We start from the raw sequence: 21371 nt of genomic DNA, 5'->3' as shown, positions 1-21371 counted from the left end.
TGAATATTTAAATGATACAATATTTTGTGCTTGCTTAGGGCTTTATTTCAAAGCTTTTGATGATTTCATACTACAGTGTATTTGATCATCACAAAATCCCTATGAGAAATATAGAAATTCAAGTCAGAACTGCAGATTCTTATTAACAAAATTGCAGGCCAGAGCAGACGACATTTGGCAGGCAATTTCATGAGATAGTTCATGAGAAGGAGATCCAGGGTTTTAATTACTCACAAGCTCAGTATGAGATGAGATTATGATGTGGGCCTTTGAATTTTAAGGACATCTGGAGAAATGTTTCCATCATACGCATGTAAGAATAACTGAAAAATGACAGCAGATGCAGAAGAGACGGCTGGATGCTGAGCTCCTGGAAACCACAGCAGATAAACGGCCGCAGCAGGGTAGCAAAATCACATGCCTATTAGAGCCAGTAACTTATGTAAATGTGTACAGCAGGGCTGCTACCAGACAACAGGGAGAGGCGGGGATTGTGGTGGACCGTGACATGCACCCCACCTCTAGAATTGGCAGTCTTACTTAGCTTTAGGCAATTATTGCCAAGCAGGAATGTTGGGTCACTGTTGCCCATCTTTGTATTTTTCAAGAGGAGTTGGATTTTTAGTTAATATTTACCAATTTTTAAAACATTCTGTGGGCCAAGCAGGACACGGATGTGGGATGTCTTTGGCAGTGACCAGCCAGTTCACAACGTGTGGACTAAGGAAACTTGTGGTTTAGCTTAGAACAGGTGGGAACAGGTGCAGAAGGTAAAATGAGTTGTTAAGGACATCCGACTAGAGAGTGAAAGAACTAGACCTACAACTTGGTTCTCTTGGTGTGTGTTCTTTTCCTTGTTCCATGACAGTAACTATGACCCTGATCACTCAACTCTGCAGGAAGCTGGTCAAGCGGACAATTAATGAAGTGAGGTTGCCCACTCATTTGAAATCCCACAGATAGAAAACCTGAGTGTGAAATAAAATTGTTCTGGTTGGGTCCAGATATTATACACTTTTTCTTTTCTTTGCTATAAAGAATCGTCACTGTATGAGCCAAAGAAAAGATGTTGGATGTTGAAAACCTATTTTGTGGCTTCATTTCAACTATAGTTTGGCCTTTGGGTTAGAACATAACTTTTCTATAATTAAAAACAGTTGGATGCAAGAGAGGGCTAAAGGTAGAGAAAATTTTCCTAATAATGTCATGAAATGTCATCTGTTACATTTTGAGATGTGTCCAACACTTGATATGAACACATGTGAAAAGCACACCACTCTAATAAATGGGTCAACTAAATGACTGCTTGTGATGTGCTGGCTCTTGTCAGTCATCCTGAAAAATACCCAGAAAGCGCTGTGGGGCCTTTCTATTCAGAATACCTTGCCCCAACCGTCACAAGCCTCAGCTGATTCTGGAAGTTACAGGCGAGCTGGGCTGAGCTCAGCTCACACAGGGGGTTCTGGGCTGTCTGGTCCTGCAGGATGGGCGAGTGCTCTCTCTCTCTCCTTCTCTTCCCCCACCCCCACCCAGAGTTCTGCTGACACTGTGTCAGAGCTTGTCTTTCGATGGTGCAGGAGGAGCCCAAACTTGTCTTTCCCAATTCAGACATTTCTGAAGATAATGAAACGGTAGATCAAGGCATTGTTGTGTAACTGGGTTAATATAACATTATTTTGTACTGACAGCTCCAGGAAAAGTAGCGAACAGATTTTGGGTGTGATTTGGGAAACGTGTGTGAGAATCAGAACCCAGTTCTCAGGTGAGTATTGTTAACTACGTATCGGTGCTCTGAGGGGCAGAGAAGAATTCTTCGTGGTTTAGGCAACAGGCACAGCCACGTTACAGGCATTGCTGAAAAGGCCGAACCATCTGTGTGTGCCCTCAGAAATTTGCAATGGAAAACTCTCTCAAGGAAATACGGCTCTTCTTACGGCAGTAACGTCATCTGCCTCTTAGAGCAAGGTGACCTCCACAGTCAAATATTTAGAACATACCTGTAAGAGCTCAGGATTCACAGATCCTTGTTTAGATACTCTTGTTAGCAATCTGGAACACGCTCTACCAAAATGATTTATTTTCAAGAAAAAAATAGAGATTGGGGAATGCAAACTGAAAGAACACTTTTCCTGTAACTTTATAATAGCTAAAATTTATTGTCCTAAAAGCTGAGAAATTCATCAGAGATGTACAGAACATACAAGAGTCTGACAAGAAGAAATTAAAAAACAAACAAATCCACAGCCACTAATCAAGTGGAAGAAAACCCAGTACTTCCACGTCGTCCTCGTGGAGATGGGATTTGTTGCAGAATAAGAAAGAGTTTAACTGGAAGGAATAACGGCAAAGAGGTCTTCCTAGCTGTATACATGTCTGGAAGGGCACACACATGGAGCAACTCTAGTTTGCTGAGCTGGACCTCATGGTCCATGGGTTCATTTAGCGTCCTAAAAACTTTATGAAGTAAGCCTATCACCATCCTCACTTCATAGCTCAGGAAACTGATGCCCAGAGAGGTTAGGTAACCTCCCTAAGGCCACACAACTAAGAAAATGGCAGAGATTTGAATGTCTGTTTCCTGAGCCAGAGTCTTAACCACTCTGTGGGGCTGTCTCTAGCAAATGTAAAGAAATGTGGCCGAAAAAGCTAAACTAAGGAACAAATGGGTAAGTTGTTGTGGACGGAGTGAGGATGATGAGAGAAGAAGGAAGGAAAAGTGAGGTGTTTCCTGTAAATGGAGAGGAGAAAAGTTGTCAGTGGGATAAACAGAGTAACACACAGCGAATAGCGGAGAAGGTCTTTATTTCTTACTTAAGAATTGGGAAAGGTACACAGAGAGGGCAACTTGAGAGACAAGAAAAGGAAAAAGAACCAAATGTCTTGCAAGAGAAATTCTATCTCAACAAATCAGCATCATGATCAAATTGCTGAAAGAGGAGAAGCGTTTCTAGGCTGGATGGATTTGCTGCTGATTTTTTGGAGACTCTAAAGCAGAGATTGCCGACTCAAGGGTGGATAATGTGAGTGCACTGCTTGAGTACATGTAGGTAATATGGAGTGGTGGGGATTGTGGCAAACTGAAGGGTACTTATCTTGTCTAAAAGGCTGTTTAAAAGTTGTAGTTGATGTGGAAATGCTGGCTAGTGTTGCCAAAACTTCTTATTTTTTTTTAGAAGCCAGAAATGTGTGTATTTCCTTAAAGTTTCCAAATTATTCAGTGTTGGCCACCAAATCACATTAAAAATACCTGTGCAGACTGATCAAAACATTTGCAGGTGAAGTATGGTCCATCACTTGCTGATGTGCTTGCCCTTTGCTTTAAAGGATGCCTTTGCATGTACAGGTCTCCCTATTTGGAATTTTTTCTCCTCAGTCCCCTAACTTTGTTCACCTGGCAAACTTGTCCTTATCCTTCAAATCTGGCTCACATGTCAACTGCTCCTAGTAACTGTCTCTGAATTCTCCTCCCCGAATGTGTCCATCCTTCCCTCCTCTCTGTTCCCTCAGACCCTTGCGCACACATCTGTTGTTGTATTTGTTCAGTTGGCATGCTTTGTCTGTCTCTTCTCTGCTGGCCTGTGGGCCTCTCCAGGGCAGGGCTGTCTCTCCCTCATCTCTGTCACTCAGACAACAGTGGTGGAGTGACCAATTTTCTTTTTTTGTTTTTTCCTTTTTTCGCTGAGGAATATTTGCCCTGAGCTAACATCTGTTCCAATCTTCCTCTTTTTGTATGTGAGCCACCACCACAGCATGGCCACTGACAGACGAGTGGTGTAGGTCCACGCCCGGGAACTGAACCTGGGTTGCTGAAACAGAGTGCACCAGACTTAACCACTAGGCCATGCAGGCTGGCCCGTGACCCATTTTCAATGACCATGGGGGGAAGAGGCAATAGCCAGAGCACAAAACAAGGAGGGTAACAGTGACTTTGCAGTCAGGAGGAGGGTGTTAAAGACTCCGCTTGGTTAACACGACTAAACAGTGATTACAGGATTTTTGCAGCAATTCTGCCACTGGAAACCCCACTGGTGCACCTTAAAATCTCAGCTGGAAACAGGAGCTAGGCCAAAGTGTGAGAACAACAATGAAAAAGGCACAGGAGGAAGAAGATGGCAGGAGAGGGCAAAAAGAGGCCAAAGACGGAAAAAGGAAGAACTGTAAAGTGATTTATGAAGAAACACCTTAGGAAGTCAGAACTTAGATTGTATCAAGTGGAACTGGGAAGGAGAATGCAAAAAGAATCATAATCTTAGAGCTAAAGTGTGCCATAGCACTTGGCACATAGTGGGTGTTCAATCAATTATTGTCAAATAAATCCAGTAGCCATGCAGACATCACAAAGGAGTAAATCATGGGAAAAGTAGGCTGAAGATGAAAACATGCAACAGTGAAAAGAGGGCGGAGAAGACAAGGAAAGAGATAAGAATGAATATTTATTATAAATTGATACAAAATATTTACGTAAATGTGGTTGACTTTGGAGTGTAAAGAACTGTAAATATGTATGATATGAAAATGTCCTTTAGAAATAAAATGGCCTTTGAGATCAAAGAGAGATGATAGATGAAAAATGCTTTGGAAATGGAAGGCATTGAACAAAAGGAATTGGGTATGAAAAACCTGAACTTGTAAAGTGTCTAAGTTATGGGGAGAATATGCACATTAAAACATGAGGCTCCAGCAGATAAAAAAAGAAACCCCAAACCTAAGCGCTTCTTTTCTGATTGTAGGAGCGGGGGGAAGAGTGTGGTAGTTGCGGTCCAGTTCCATGTCCTACCCTGCCACTTTCTAGCGGCATCCCATTAGCCTCGCCGAGCCTCAGTTTCCTCTGAGAAAGTGGAGATAATAATATACAGACCTCAGGGGGTTGCTGTGCGGATTAATTAAGACGGGGCACATAAAGCTCTTGGCGCCCAGCCTAGCACGCTGCAAACGCTCCATAAACGCTGGCTGTTATTATAAACTACTTGACAGGAAAGTCAGGGAGCAGAGAAACTTAAAGCATCTCTATAATTACATGAATTGTGATGAAACAAGTTAAACTCTTGCTTGATTTTCTTCTAAATTGGATTTTGTAAGCTAAACATGATTCTCTGTCTCTGAGAGCAGTTGCTAGGAGAAACTGGCAAAAGGCAATAAAGTGGTGAACTCAGCCATTGTTCCTAAAATAAGTCTGAAACGAGAGGGGAGGTTTTGGAACGACTTCTTTTCAGAGAGAAAAAACAACCTTCCAAGTGAGAAGTCAGGCTAGGACGCCGACAGGATGGTGGTGGGAGATAGGCCGGACGCAAGGCACGCAGAAACTGAGCTCTGGCAAAGCAGGTGCCGAGCCCATGGGGGCCTCCTCGGTGTGAAAATGCATAGCTAGGAATCACATACCATTATTTATGGAGCTATATATTTATGCTCCTTAGAGAATTTAAGCCGAATGTTTAGTGAAAAGATAGAAGAACCTAAAGACATGTACCCCTTTTACTGGAGGAAAAATACACAGTCAGAGGAGACAGTTTGCACGCTGGTCAGGCGCATGGGGGTGATGTCCATAGAGCTGGACTGGAACGTTTGACTGTGTTATCATCAGCTGCAGAATCCAACATGTTCATCTCCCTAAGACTTGGTTTCCTCATCTGTAAGATGATACAAACACTCTCTGGTTCAACGGGTTAGTTATCACGAGGCTGCAATGAGATGGAGCCTGCAATGGGCTTCGGCTCCCACTGGTGGTTCTCTCTTCACTACTCACAGAAGTACAAGCGTTCTGTCTCTCCAGCATTTGTGAGATGTTTGCATGTGTTGAATCCATAGAAACAAAATTTTACTTAACTCATTTCTATTCAAGTGTATTATTTAGGTTTGGCGCCTATAAGAAAGTTTTAATAAGAGAAATGCACAGGTTTTTATTCATGAAGAATCTGTAGTTATTGTTACTTTGACCAGTTTAAAAGGGTGACTCTTGACTCAGACTGGGGCATTCGTTTTGCAGGGTTGGTGACTCTAGAAAGTAAAAGAAATTTCTGAAACCTCTGGCCTGGGGTGATGGATTTGCAACTAAATCAATGAAGAGGTGGATTCAGGTTGTAGAAATACGATTTATAAGCCTCCTTTTGCATAAAGTACCTACATCCCCTCGTGTCTATTTTAGTGTCTGCTTTTGCACACATGGCGGTGGTAAGGGGAAGGCAAGACTTGGTGTCTGGCAAATACTTTCTAGAGCATTTCCCCAACAAAATCACTACTCATGTGAAGCTCTCAAGAATGAAGACAGCTCTGTGCAGAGTTTCAGCCGTGAGCAAGTTGCTATTATCTGCCAAGTAGCCACTTGGATTCTCCAACTACTTACCTTTTGGTATATGTTGTTCTTCTAGATGCTGTTTGTAACATAAGCAGCCTCTCTAAGTGGCTATTCATTATATGGTGAGAAATATAGAACAAATATAACTCTGCCAGATGCTAATCTAAGTTTCTCCCAAGAAAACTACAAAATGCCTTTTATGGGGTCATTTAAATGAGTTACACTGATAATAAGCAGTGAGATTTACAAATGTATATGTATCAACTCCCTGTATTCATCCGAAATATGGCAATTGGATTATTCTAGAGGTTGCTAAGTCTAATGATAAGTGCTTCGGCTGTTTAAATTCACCAAGTTTCTTTCTTAATGAAAAGCAGACAATGGTGGCTGACAAGAATGCTGGCCAAACGGTCCCTTCCAGCCTGCCTAGGACAGAGGGGAGAATATAAAGCAGAGAGAAGATTCTGAACACATTGTACTTTACAGCAAAAGCCTATGCAGTGCCCCCGTTCCAAAGCACACATCACCCTCTTCTCTCAGCACACGTTTGGAATTAAATTCAAACCCGACTGTACCGCTTTAGCGAGCTTCACACCGTGCTCGTAGGTGAGAGGTTTCTCTTTCATGTACAGCAAACGGGCCAAGGTTTTGGGGTCATCGCGGAGATCAATCTGGCAAAAAACACACGTGTGACAAACTCATTTATTTTTTCAGGCCTTACCAGATATTTTAAACTGTAACATTATAGAGATATTCCCCCCCGTGAAATTAACATCTACGAAGTTGCTGAATTTTCTTTAAGGAAGCACGTACGGTGACCATATTATATCTAAAAAAGTGCAAACATCAGGCTTTCCCTGCACTTTCTCCTTCAAAGAAACTACCCTGGGAGCTGAGGACTTACTCCAGGGATGCTGTGGCTGTCTCAGATGTTTGTGAAATTTCCTATTTATTTCCAGACCCTACTTATAGAAGACATACAAGATAATCAATCTTGTTACCTTACTGCCAGGACTCATTTGATCCTGAATTATATCACTCATTATTTAATAGTTCATTTCCTGGCTCTAAATGCATCTTTTTTGGGGGAGGGTTGTGGGGGAGATACTTTTCCAAAGCAAATCTTCACCCTTGAAAGGATGAAGACTTGCCACCTGCTAGGACGTCTAACGACTGTGCTGCAGGCTCTGAAGGGAAATCCTAAAGAGGAATTTCCAAGGTAAAAATGTTCTTTTCAAAGGTAGAACTACTACGGAAATGGTATACACGTTTGGATTAGGTTTGATAATTAAATATTTTAGTTGCTTTAAAAATCTCACTGTGTATGTGAACCCGTGAATGGGTGTGAATGTGGGCACATAAAGGCTTGTGTTTTAAAGAAAAGCCAATATATTCATCTATTAGGGTCCCATTTATAAGCACACTGCTCAAGTTTACTAACTGGTGTGTTGTTTTATTTTTAGGCTGCATTGTTCAACCTAGTGCCCCTCTGTTATAAAACAGGCTCAGATCACACAAAGATGTTTGCACGTCCTTTCACATATTTTGGCAGCAGAGATCTGGACCCCATCAATATGGTGAAACGTTATCATCTGGAATTAAGGCAAAAGACTTCATTGAAACAAACAAATACTTATCTTTCACAGAAGAAGCATTAACTGTACTCTGATTTATGGATGTGTTAATTATCTGTCCATATCTTCTCTAGGCAATATTTTTTTTCTTTTATGTTTTTAAAAAAATTTCTCCTTGGGGGCTGGTCCCGTGGCCAAGTGGTTAAGTTCGCGCGCTCTGCTGCAGGCGGCCCAGTGTTTCATTGGTTCGAATCCTGGGCGTGGACATGGCACTGCTCATCAAACCACGCTGAGGCAGCATCCCACATGCCACAACTAGAAGGACCCACAACAAAGAATATACAACTATGTACTGGGGGCGGGGGGGTTGGAGAGAAAGGAAAAAAAAAGAAATCTTAAAAAAAAAAAATTTCTCCTTGTCAAGTGAAATGTAAAATGAGAAACAGCAGCGTGTGAAATAGATAACAATAAGGCCCTTCAGTATTATTGCATTTCTACGTCTTTGGGATAGTAATTTGGGTTTCAACATAGTAAAGAACAAAATCTATTTAAGACCATACAAAGTTGCAACAATCTTTAATACATTTCTACAATTGCTTGCTGTTGGAAATTCAAACTATGGAACTTTATGAGCTTTCAAAACACTTGAAAAGCTTTTACAATCTCAGGTTCTTTTATCTGGTAGATCTGTTTTAACTTCTTTTCTAAGATCTAAAAGACCCAGAGGCTTAAAGGGAACAGGGAGCAGTGGATTTCTGTCTTCTTTCTCCAGGAGTGTGACTAAGGACTTCTTGTCATAATACGCCCATTCTGATTACTGGGGTCATTTTGACATTCACACCTATTTTGTGACTTTCAAACAATTGTAGATTTTAGATATAAAAAATATTAGGTGATAAGTGTAATTGACTTCCTCACCTCATTCCTCTGCCTCAGCGCTGGAGGAGGGTGTATATTTCAAAACTTACTTTGTTATTTAAAAATAAAAAGCTGAGAAAGTAATTTTTTTTTTGTTTTCTTGTTATTTATATGAGAAAGTAATTTTTAAAGGTCACATCAAAACTTCCCGCTTCATGTTAAATAGCTCTATTATCTTTTCAACTATGGGCTAAATAATCATGCAGGTCTTAAGAACGGCTGTTCATAGGATTGATATATCTGAGACACTCTTCTAAAGTGTTTGGTAGAACCGGACGTTTCTGAGAAACCTAAAGGGTCTTTCCTTTTCGCCGCCCCACCCGCCCCACCCTTGCCACCCTTGCCACCCTTGCCACCCTTGCCACCGTCCGCCTTTAACCTGGGTCCCTATGAGGACGTAAGGCACGTGAGGCATGCAGTCCTTCAGCTCCGGAACCCACTCCTCCTGGACGTTGTGGTAAGAGGCAGGATTTACAACAGAGAAGCAGATCAAAAACACGTCGGTGTTGGGGTAGGAGAGCGGTCTTAGCTGGTTGTAGTCCTCCTGTGGAAAGAGCAGTTGGTTCAGCCTGCGGCAGGTGGGTCCAGGGTGTTTCTAGGGAGCGACACAGACAAGAATCCGCCGCAGCGCTCTGTGACCTCGTTCCTCCCCCCTCCCTGGAATCTGGTGGTTCCCTATGTTACTAGAAATAAAGGAGCCATCCGTCAGGAAAACACTTTTTTTTTTTGTATAGAGATTATAAATTACTCCCTTTTAAAATAAACTTAAAAATTTTTTTAACAGCTTTAGTGAGAGAATTTACATACATAAAGGTCACCCATTTAATGTATGTAATTGAAGAAGGATTATTACACATTGGAATCATGTAATACAGAATATGGATCTAAACTAGTGGGCCATTGGCTGAGGCACCGAGATTCTCTCCCTATACAATTTTAAAAATTGCATTCAAATTTAATTTAGAATAAGTTAACCAAAATGCAAAGCTAAGAGTTGTTGCCAAGTCAGTCAGTACAATATTTGACGAAATGTACTGTGTGAGGGTTTAGAGCTAAGAATTTGGGATTTGTTTCTAAGTCAACCTAAAGGCCACAGTGTAGCTTAATAAATAAAATGCCAGATTAATTATTTTCTCCCCAAAGCCTTTTTAGACTGGAAATGCTCTGGTTGAAGAGTTCCTGGTTACATAAGATGTTTATGAAGATGCTGTTTTAATGGGAGGTGACAAAAACAAAGTAAGACATTGGATCTACTTTGGAAAAAATGTAAGCAAGTACCTTTTATTGTGTGTAAAATGTTTTAAGAGGTTCCCAGATAAAATCTGCTGTTTCATGAGAAGATGATACATATTTTCGTAGAATTTAGTAATGCATAAGCCAAAAGTAATTTTATGTGTATGTGTGTATACTTATTCTATATATGTATGTACTATGTGGACATACATGTCCTCATACACTACAATATGGCATACATGTTCATACACACCACACATAGTTCATATATGTATACACACTACACACGTATCATACATGCATAGGTGCGACCAAACCTCTATGTTCACACTTATCACATATATGTGTACATAGACATGGGCAACGTATCAATTCATTTGTTAGGATCTCGACTACTCTTTCCAACAGTTAAAACAGTCATAAAACTCACATAAGCTCATTGCAAAAGTTCAAACATTACAGAAGTACGTAGAGTAGATGTGAGATTTTGTTTTCATCCCCCACATGATCTCTAATAGTTTCTCCTCTCTTCCCAGAGGGAGCCACTCTTTAACAGTACCCTTCCAAATATTTTATATTTATTTACATATATAATAGACATTCATTTAGTTTAAAAAAGATAAGTTGATTATATAGTTCATACTGTTGTGCCACTTGTTTTTTAAATGTAATATGTCATGGATATTTTAAAATTATCAACTTCACTATATTTCTGTTGTCTCTGTTAATGTCTTTTGAAGAAGGGGGTGCCCACATACAAGTACACATGTGACCGGGAGGAAGGCCCTCAGAATGTCGAGTGCGGTCATCTCTGTCTGCGCTGACCCATCCTCAGCTCCCCCAGGAGCCCGGCGCTCAGGGGCTCAGCACACACGGCTGCTGCTCCTGCTGCTGCTAATGCCTTTAAAACCCTAGCAAAAGTTGTTAGCTACTTAAACAAAATGCAATGCAAGATGGCAAGGATGCTGAAAAATCTGAAAATTCTAAAAAATAAACAAAAAGAATAAAAAAAAAATCAGTTATTGTGGTTCATTGACCACATTTCTATTAAAGCAAATAATTGGGAGTTGGGTGCATTGCTGAATAAACACTGGTCATACTGGGCAATTGGGCCAGGCCTACTGGTTGGATCTCAGCTGAGTTGTGCCCATGTCTGTGTGTGTGTGTCAGTGGCAGGGGTGGGGGCAGGCGGTGGGGAAGGGGACAGCTCATCTCTTGTCACTACCTCTCCTCCTCTTTACACAACTAGCCCTGAACACCAAACCTTCTCTCGCATGGTCTCTCTGCCTCCTTCCTTTCTCTCTGAGAGTAGCTGTGAGGCCCACGATCTAAGAACACTCCTTCCCAGGCCACAGTCTGCAACTGTTCATGACATCACCTGCCCTCTGCCACTTCATCCTCCCATCTGGATTGTCGTAAATGGAGCAGGGACCATGTTGTTTTTTTCATGCCCCATTTATACTCTGTCCACAGCAAATATTCCATAAATGCCGTTGACTGATTGAATCACACCGGGTCTGCAGTGACCTGCAGATGAACAAATGGCTTTCCTGTGGGTCGTTGACTGCAGCAGTTTTCATTAGAATCACCTGGGGGAGCTCTAAGACCATCCTGATGCCCTGCTAGCCAACTACCTGCCTCTACTACCCTCTTCTACTCTGGACCAACGAAATCAGAATCTCTGGGGAGTGGGCCTGGGCGTCTGGGCATTCTGATTTCATTGGTCTGGGGTTGGCATGGAGTTGAGAACAACTGATTTGCATCATCATTTTCTTCACCATCAACTGAGGATGTATTAAGGGCTTGTCACCGCCCCCAGGCATTGTTGCAGGCACTCACATGCATTATCTAGCTGAATCCTCATAATAGCACTGCAAAGGTGTACCATCGACATCCGCATTTCACAGAGGAGGAAGTTAAGGTTTAGAGAAGTTTAGTCATGGACCAATGTTGCAGAGCTATTAAATACCAGGATGGGGTACTTAGTTTGATCCAGCTCTAGCAATTAAGTGTAACCACGCTATTTGCTTCAGCTCAGAACTTTAAGTGACAGATTAAGCATTTTCTTGAAAATTCAGTTATCCAGGAATCTTAATACAGACTCATACTTTACCACAGGGATCTAAGAAAAGTTAGACCTTGGGATATAGTGTCTATTTCATGGCTTGCAGCTGCTAGAAATTACCACCAGATGGCAGCAGACACTGTATGTTTAAAACCTCAAAGCCAAAACCCAAAACACAACATGTCACAATTAGATGAGGTGGGAGCAGATAACCGGGAGTCTGAAAGGATCATGTTTATGTGATTCTTTGCCCAGAAGCTATCAAAAGAATTCTGCTTACATTAGGGAAAGGTTCGGAAGACCATTGGTGGCTGGATTGACTATAGGTAAGAGGTGAGAGGTTGGTTTTAGATCATTTATCCTCCTGGCAGGTAGCCAAGGCCCTCCCCTCGGTGGCTTCTGCTGGAGTCCTTCACTGGGTTTTATCCTGCCCTTTATTCTGGATCCCTCTTCTGTGGAAACCTTAGAACTACTGTGTAATTCCGTTCAAAAAGGTTTATTAATTGCCTACTGACTGTCTAGCACTGTTAAACGTGCTACATGAACGACACAGGGTGAATAAGAATTGGCAATCCAGCTGAGGGAAAGAAAATGAAGACGTGGGAAACAATTTGATTTATGTGGAAGTGAGACAGGTGAAGTTTCTCTTGTTCTTTGTGATCTCTGAAGATAGAATAATCTAGAATAGGTACTTGACTGAATTGGAAAAATACAATTTCAAGGCTGGATGAGGTCTTAGTGATCAGTTAGTGCAGTGGCTCCCAGAGTGCAGTCCGAGACCAGCAGCACTGGCATCCCTGGGCGTTTTTTAGGAAGGTACAATCTCGGCCTGCCCAGCCCTCCCGGAGCTGAGGCTCTGGGGGAGGGGCTGCACCATCTGGGGCTTAACAAGCCCTCCAGGTGACTCTGTTGCAGCTCAAGTCTCAGGACCACGGGTTACGGTGCTTCCCTTTCCCCTCAGCCAGTTTTATAGTTTAAGAAACCGAAGTCTAGACAGATTGATTTAATCCAGATTACAGAGCAAACATACCTTTAAAGAAGGCTCACACCTGGGCTGGCCCGGTTCCTTCAGCCCCTGTTTGCCAGTGGCTGCAGTTATGAAACACGGCAGTGGGTCCAGGGTTGGTAAAAGGCGGTGTCCTCTCGGGACTGAGGGCTGGGCAGCGGGATGTTGGGGAGTTGAATTGGTCCCAGCTGACAACTTAAGTGACTTTTTGCAGGGGAACATGTTCTGAGCCCAGGTTGGATGATCACACGCTGCGATGATGTAAAGGGGCCTTGAGGAGTGGATGGTGGTCTGGCTGCTGTTGGAGGCCCCTTCCGGTGTGGAAATTGAGAACGGAAGAGAGGTGCTCATGTGTCTCTTGAAGAGACAATGTTTTAATCTAAAAGAGCTACTGGAATGGGGCTTTGGAGGGCTAAAGTGGGCGAAGAGGCTGGGGTGGGGGTCGGGGTGGGAGTAAAAGGGAGGGTGAGGTTTGGGCCAGGTAGACTTTTGAGTGCCTTCCACCCAACTTCACTCCGAAGGCAGGAGGTCATTTGGTGTGAAGGGAAATCTGGTATTCTGGGATGACTATGGGTGACTATTAAAAAAAGAAAAGTTCGGGGACAGCCTTAGCATCAGATGGGCCAAACACCTGGGTTCTAAATGTGTCCGGAGCTGCCGCACCCTGATGGCAGGTGGTGAGTCAGTGAGACCATTAGCCCAGCCCTCCTCAGGCTTTACGTACGTTTGAATCACCTGCAGATCTTGTTAAGGTGGAGATTCTCGTTCAGCACAGGTGTGGGATGAAGTGCGAGAATTTGCATTTCTAACAAGTTTCCAAGTGATGCTGATGCGCTGGTCCAGGGACCACACTTTGAGTGGCAAGGAGAGTTGCATTAAGCTCCCCCTCCACCCCACCCCACCCCACCCCATACCCACATTAAGTTGGAAATAGAATTCTGCTTCCAAGTCCTCTTAGGAGTGATACTTCTCCCAGATTTTCCGCACAAGTCTCATTTTCATATTTTCCCATGAATACATTCATATCTGGCAGGCTTGGTTTGGAAAAGGTGGGCAACACACATAGGGCGGGAGCGCAGCATAGTGTTTAAGAGCTTGGGCTGGGGAGACCATCCTCCTGGTTCAACTCCCTGCCCTGCCTGGGACTACCGTGTGACCTGGGGTAAGTTCTCTTTGCCTCAGTTTCCTTATCTGTAAAATGAAGTTGATAATAGTGCCGCCTTCATAGGGTTGCTATGAGAATAAAATGTGTTAATGTTTGTAACCCACTTAGGACAGTGTCTTTAGTGGTTAAGGGTCTGTCCTCCATCCCACGTCAACAGCAGCTGCAGGTCCTGCTGCACTGAGTCGACCATATTGGATCCCGGGGCTGAATCTGAAATGAACGTTTTCTAAACTGAGTAGCAATGAGAGCCTGAGGATTTGCATACTCGGATGGCACCTCTGAATCCATTTTTTGTAATTTGGGGAGAAGTGAGATCGTGTCCTAAACTTATAATAACTTGTCATGTGGGAAGACCTCTTCCTAACCCCCCAATTTGCACACTTCTAAAACCATATTAAGATACATGTGAGCAAGAAAGCTTGAGTTGTTCATTGAGGAAAAACATTTGTTCTGAGGTTTTAGGCTAACTTTCCATAGAGGGCTGATGTCAGAATCTGTGCTCCAGAGGGCCCCATTGGGTCAGCCAATGGCAAAGGGAAGGCTGGCGTCCTTCCATGTGGACCCTGGGTTGCCATTAGCAAACCCCAGCTGTCCTTGCCTTCCTGCCTGGTTGCATGACTCTTCAGCCCTTGCCATAAGAGGGTCTTCAGAAATCAGGGCTGGGTAAGGATGTGTAGCATGCAGCTCTGGCTGAGGAAGGGGTGTTTCTGATGGGTTTCCTGCTCCCCACTCCCACGGTCACTGGTGACAGCTGAGCTGCTGTGGGCTGTGGTTTCTCGGTGACAGACACTATTCTGTGCTTTCCCACATGCAGACAGCCCCATAGAGTGTGTGTGTAGAGAACTTGGCGGTTGACCTGGCTGAGAAACCAGGCTCCTGACCCAGGAGATTCTCTTTCTTCCCTGGCAGTGCCGCTAACTGCCACTTTTGCAAATGTTGCCTTTGAGATATGTTCATCTTGGAGTTCTGCCTGAGAGGCCACGATCTGAGCGGGGCTTTGCCCACATTGTTCGTATAAGTGACGGTCCACTGAGAGAAGGAGGCAAGACGTCTTAGTGCCGTGGCTGGCCCCACTCTAGGTGGCCAGTGGCAGGACGGTGGGATGCCTGGCTCTGAGCCATGACCTGGGAGAGACCCCTCTCACAGTTTGGCGTTCCTCAGCCAGCGAACGCCCAGGCTTTGCTGCAGCAGCCCCGCCCCAGCATGCTGCTCTCGCCTGGTCTCTCATGACGCGCTCTAAACAAACTGGCCTGCATGTACGTCATGGAAAAGTCAGCTCTGGGACTCTGTGTAGCGGAGCCAAGGATCTGAGCTCTAGAAATCCCTTTCCGAGAGACTTTCAGTAAAGCACTACGAGGGGCGTGTGCCGTGCAGCATGAGTTGGCACGAGCTAAATAGATTTGGCTTCCAGGCCTGGCCTTATTGCCTCCCCAGTGTGAGCTGAGGGGTGACATGCGGAGATACCCTGCGAAAAACTCCTCACTTCATTGCCTAAACTGATGTTTGGAATTCTACCTAACCGATGAACCAGAGTTCTGAAGACTCTTTGTCTTCAAAGGCCCCAACTCGAGGTCCAAATATTAATTTGTTTCAGGGGTTTGGGGAGGGAGCTGATGTTTAATAGCAGCTGCCATGTGCTGGCAGCGTATGCATGTGGCTTCATTACAGACTGTCTTTAGCAAATGCTTGGCTGGCTTGTGAAAAGCCGGGAGTGGGTCTCAGGCGGGGCTGGTGGGGCTGCCTCGGTGCCAGAGGCCACTGAGTGTGGCAAAGTGGAGGGAACAAGGTCAAGTGATTTTGTCTGGGGCTGACTTTGAGGGTAGAAATAATGAGTTCCTATCCCCTGAACTTTCAGAACACATGTGCTTCTTGAGGTTGTTTTCATTGACTCTGACCCACAGTTAGCTCAAGATAAAGACAAGGGGCACTGCTCGTTGGTTTATTCATGTGAGAAAATCTAATTCTTCACGGCAAAATGGAACTCTATATCCGGGTTCAGAGACTTATTTCCTTTTTGTGGTTCAGGGATTAATCAGTTGGTTTTGAGATCACCTCTCTTTCTTGTTAATAACTCTGGCCAAATGAGCATTTTTGAATTAGTTATAGATGTTCCTCAGCCATGTGACCTCAGCAACATTTGCTAGAATAGAACTGAAGAGGCTGGATTGTCCTACCTGTGGCTGGGAATGGAATTTTGGGACAATGCTTCTAAATTAAATTTTTACAAAGCCTGGTTGGCAGCATTGTAGAACCATGGGAATCACCTCGGACAATGGCTATTCTCCACTGCATCCTCCTGCACTAGGGACAATGCTTCAGTCCCCAAGGACTTTTAGAGTAGAGATTCTCACATTTTAACGTGCATACGAATCATCTGGAGATCTTAAAATGAATTTTCAGATTCAGTAGGCTGGGGATGGGGCCTGAGATTCTGCATTTCCAACAAGGTCCTTGGGGATGCCAATGCTGCTGGTCAGTGGACCGAACTTTGAGTGGCAAGGTTCTAGATGAGTGGTTCTCAAAGTACGGCATACAGACCAGCAGCAGCATTACCAGGAAACCTGTTAGAAATGCAGATTCTTGGGTGCTGTCCCAGGCATGTAGAATCAGAAACTTCAGAGGTGGTGGGGCCCAGTGGCTGAGTTTTAACAAGCCCTAGAGGTGATTCTGACACCTGCTCAAGTTTGAGAATGACTGTTCTACAAAACGAGTTACATGTCATCCTTTAGTGTAACTAATTTCAATATTTAACAATACTTTACTGCTGAAAGGTCTCCCTTGGTCTACCCTAATATAGTTTTGCTTAATTACTCCAGTTCTTGTAGGCATTCTTGAAGTCGTCTCTTTAAGGTCCTAATCATAGAATTTTAGTCCTAGAAGGAAGCTTAAGATGTGTTCTGATTTCATTTCCCCATGCTTTATGCTGCCTTATGAACCTTGTCCACCTCGGAGCTTTCAAAGCAGTTGGTGGAAATTACTAAAGTGAAAGGCTGAAGGAATATCAATAACCCATTTGTTGTTATACTTTCTTAGTGCGCATCACCTTCTTCCATGTCGGAGGTTTGGGTCATTCTGCTTTCTTCAATTTAGAGTTTAAAGGTAGTTTTACATTGTCTTAGAACTTCAACTCCTATACTAGTATAATTTAGAATTTTTTCTGAAAAGGACAGAGCAGTGGGAAAGAATAATTAAGCTCTACAGGAGCTTTTAAGCAGTTTTATTGGATTTGGAATTAAATAGAGGCCTGAAGAGGTTGTTCTGGGGGCAATTAAGGCACAGAAGCACAATTGTCGTGGATTGCTGTAGAAGAGGGGAAGCCTGGATGGGCATGAGGGGCACAGAGGGCTTCTAGAGAAGGCAAGGGAAACAGAGAGAGGTTTCAGAGTCAGGCAGTAGTCCTTGCTGTGTTGCACTTTTCAAACTGAATTATATTCATAGACTCTGACTATGGAGGAGAAGGGTGTAAACTCCTCTCTCTTTCAGGCTGTGAGTCCTGATGAGTGGGGGCATCAAATGACCATGTGATGGAATGAGACTAGGCAATTCCAGCCCAAAGAGCAGTGTACCTCTATTGCTGGGATGCTTTCTGGTGGAGGGGAGTGAAGCATGAGCATTAGCTTGGAGGAGCCAATCCTATTTTCCCATTTGGGCATCTAGGGGCATCCTTTCGTAGTCATGTGTCTTGGTATTGATGTCAGAGATTTCCTCTGCTCCCCAGTTCCTGAGAGTAGCTGGCCAAAAGAGCCATCTACCAGTAAGAGGAAACTGAGTGCTCTTAGGAGCCTTGAGTCTGGTGCTAGACTTGCCAAGTTCTCCACTGTTTGGTCTGTCCAATACCAGCCTGCAGATATTTATTCAGTGGTTCTTGCAAATGCACAAAGAAATCCCAAAGGGAATTCCATTTATTGTTGTTATTTTTTCTAGCATAGAGCTTTCAGGTTGAGCAAAAAGACATATCTTCAGATAATAGTGAGAAAAGCCCTAGACAAATGCATAACTACAAATAACAATTACCAGGAAATTCGCAGTGGGACAGAGCATGGTCAAATGTTCAGTCCAAAGGACTTAAGATGTACGAATTTGGACAGACTGAACAACCTGCTGATTTTGACCTAAATAAATGACCCAGGACATATGGTAACAAAAGCTCTCTCAAAGAAATTGGGCCACAGCCATCAACTGCTTAACCACTTCCCCGCCAACCCATGAACTTGTAACATTGGAAACTTGTCCTAGTGGAATGTGGTGTACAGAGAAAGAAAGGCAGGGCGGCTTTTCCCCGCAAGTGGAGCGTGTGCCGACTGATGAAACGTTGAGGGTTCTGGTCCATTGCCTCACGTTATTGGTTGGCCAGGTTCTCCAACCTGAAGAAACATTTCTGACAGAGTGAGAATATTTCAAGAATCTTAGAGAATTTCAAGTCAATCTCTAGTTATTAAGGGGTTGACCCTCAATTTTGGAAAACATCCAGGATCCTGGCTTTTCTTCCTTCTAACACTTAATCCATCTTTTTCCTACCCTCTATTCCCTGTCCTCTGTCTCTTTCTGGACGTTTCCACAGCTTGTTAGGCAATTCAAATAAGAGGTGGGCAAAGAATACAGTGTGAAAAAAACTAATGGGTGAAACTAAAATTTATGAAATTGACTCAGTAATCTAGGATCTGGAATTGGGATGGGTGGGAAGAAATTGAAACTGTTGGCCAAATATGTTATCTTGGTTATTGATAATCATCAACCAGTGAATGAGTCATTATTTGCCTATCAATACCTTGAATCATGTAATGACTTAGTCTTTTGTAATTAGAAATATTTTAAAAATATTAAGAATATTTCGATTGTCATTTAGAAAGACAATAAATTTGCCCTAAATGATTTGAAGAGAGAATGTCTGTACTGTTAGTCCCCATATGCCCAGCCGAATGGATCCTTCTCCTCCCCCCCAAACCCCTAATGAATCAAGATAATAAAAATGTACCTGTCCTGCGGTGTCATACAGTCCGAGCAAGTGTTGCTTGCCTCCCACTGTCACAGTAACTAGGGGAGAAGAGAAGAGGAGAGTCCATAAATGGAAGCTTCAATCAGGAGCCTTTGCATTTCTCCATGCCAACCTCTCCCTGGGCAGCAGGGATAAGCATATGCCTCACCCGGGTATATTCTAAACCAAGTTGACAGTGTGATTTCCAAATGAGAGACAACCTTGGGCTGAGAGCAGATGGGCTGAGTCAAGTCCAAATTTCTCAACTCAGATGGATATTATTGTCACCACTAGGGCCCTCTGTAGGCTGCTCATTGATCCTCATTCTGCCCTATATCAAGCTACTGAAGGAAAAGGATTCTGGACCCTTTCTTGCTTAGGTTATTTTCTTCTTTTCTTTGATTTGAGCCACCTTTCAGGATATAGAATTGTGTATGCAACTTCTCTGTTAGAAATCTCTGCTTTTTTTCTGTCTTCAAAATGTTAATAAAACCCTGAAAACAAAGTATATTAACCCACCTTATATTTTATAGTCTATAAGGCAAAGCTAATAATGAAATAATAATGAAATGAGAAGGGCTTAACATTTATTTTAAAAAGTTGTTTTTAGTAAATATTTTTGTGCTCAACTGCCTCATTCCGGTTTCGAACCTTAGTTGCAGAAGGAGATGTTCCGTGGGTTTGGTTTCACATCCCGAAAGGGTGTATTTACATTGAAAAGTAGAGAGTTCGAGTTACCCAGCAGGCTTACCACTTTCCCAGGCAATTGTGTCCAAAAGTGAGGAGTAACAGAAGGATACCAACCACTCTGTACATGTCTGGAAATGAAATAAAATCTCAACTTGAAACTAAACTGAGATCGAACAGATCGAACGCAAGAGGAATACAATTCTCTTGGTGAATGGAAAGAGCAAATTTAAATTTTCAAAAAAATTTAATCTCTTTTTGGGGAAAAGGAAGTAAAGAAGGAGAATGTGATTTTTCCTAGTGGATTAAAAAATGTGCAAATGCAATGTAAAGATGATTTTTGATTCCTCCGGCTATTTGTTGTGCAGGAAATGAAAGATAAATTGAATAGCGACCTTTTATAACCGTATCTCTGACATATGCCGGCTGAATTCTCCAGTCTGCTGCTCAGAGCTGCTGATTCAGGCCTGATTTTACTTTTATTTGTCCTCAGGTTCACGGGCTACATGTATGCAAAGTACTTCCTAGTGGCTTGTTCTTTGAAAAGCCCTCGTTTAAAGCACTCCCTCCCGAGACACTGGGAACAATTTCTCTAATCTGCTCAGATCAACGTGTGTTCAGCTTGATAACGTGACTGCAGCCGCTCAGATGAGCTTTTCTATGTGTGTTTTTAAGCTGGGTGAACCCAGCTCTCTCCAACCCTGGTGACGGTGGTGACAGAAGAGGGGCGTTGAAACATTTTTACTCCCTTTCATAAGTCAGGCTAGTAATGGAAATGAAGGTGAGGCCGCGTGGCCCAGAGCTTTGTCTGTTATCTTCTCCCCTTCCTGAACACTTCAGCCCAGTCAGATGTTCCCAAAATCTGCCTAAATGGTTTCTTTAATGACCAATTCACTCCCTAGTCACAGATCAGGAATGAAGGGAAGAAATCCAGCTATTACAACATGGAATTTCCTGCCTAGCGAGCCCAGCACATGCAGGTCAGGGCAGCTGTTCCTGAGACCCCCTTGGATCGTCCCACGACCCGCAGGCCCAGGGCCATCTGTGAGGCGAGCATTAGAGCATTAGAAGCCAGGCCATCCTTGCGGCCCCACTGGGCACTGCAAATATTCTGAAGCAATGGCTTTGACCTTTGTTGCTGGAGCCTTGAAGCTCTTGCTTGGGTTTTCTCAGAGAACAACCATTCCCTCCAGCCTGCTTTTCCTCAGGCCTCGCCCTTTTCTCTCTTGGCAGCTTTGATTCCAGGGAATTTTACCAGGCCTGAGGTGACCGCCAGCTCAGGAAGGTTGGGCTGTGGGCTGAGAGCCTGGGCACAGCCTCTCTTCTCTCTCTCCTTCCCTTCCTCGAGGGTTTATTGGGTTCCCGGACTGTGCTCAGTGCTAGGAGTAGAAAGGCCAGATGCAATTCTTCCTTCATGGAGCGTGGAGAAGAGGGGTTTACTGGCAAAGCCTGGGCA

General features: G+C 43.5%; 1 protein-coding gene and 1 long non-coding RNA gene across 2 annotated transcripts in view; one reads left to right on the top strand and one right to left on the bottom strand.

Annotated features, from left to right (window-relative positions):
• RHOJ (ras homolog family member J) overlaps window positions 1–21371 on the bottom strand; it is an 83560-nt gene that overhangs the window by 2814 nt on the left and 59375 nt on the right. Inside the window, exons 2-4 of the mRNA XM_008522407.2 lie at window positions 19229–19287; window positions 9164–9328; window positions 6868–6963 (exon numbers count right to left, since the gene is read on the bottom strand). Of these exons, the coding sequence (XP_008520629.1) occupies window positions 6868–6963; window positions 9164–9328; window positions 19229–19287 (320 nt within the window). The remainder of the gene's footprint in view (window positions 1–6867; window positions 6964–9163; window positions 9329–19228; window positions 19288–21371) is intronic.
• On the top strand, window positions 9453–11350 carry LOC139079234 (uncharacterized). Its single transcript, XR_011532656.1, has 3 exons — window positions 9453–9611; window positions 9928–10050; window positions 10758–11350. It is a non-coding gene; the product is annotated as an uncharacterized lncRNA (long non-coding RNA).

This window comes from Equus przewalskii, chromosome 25, assembly GCF_037783145.1.
Source record: "Equus przewalskii isolate Varuska chromosome 25, EquPr2, whole genome shotgun sequence".
In the NCBI taxonomy this organism is placed as follows: Eukaryota; Metazoa; Chordata; class Mammalia; order Perissodactyla; family Equidae; genus Equus; species Equus przewalskii.
Note: the sequence above shows the minus strand (reverse complement) of the source record. Positions and strands in the feature narration are given on the sequence as shown.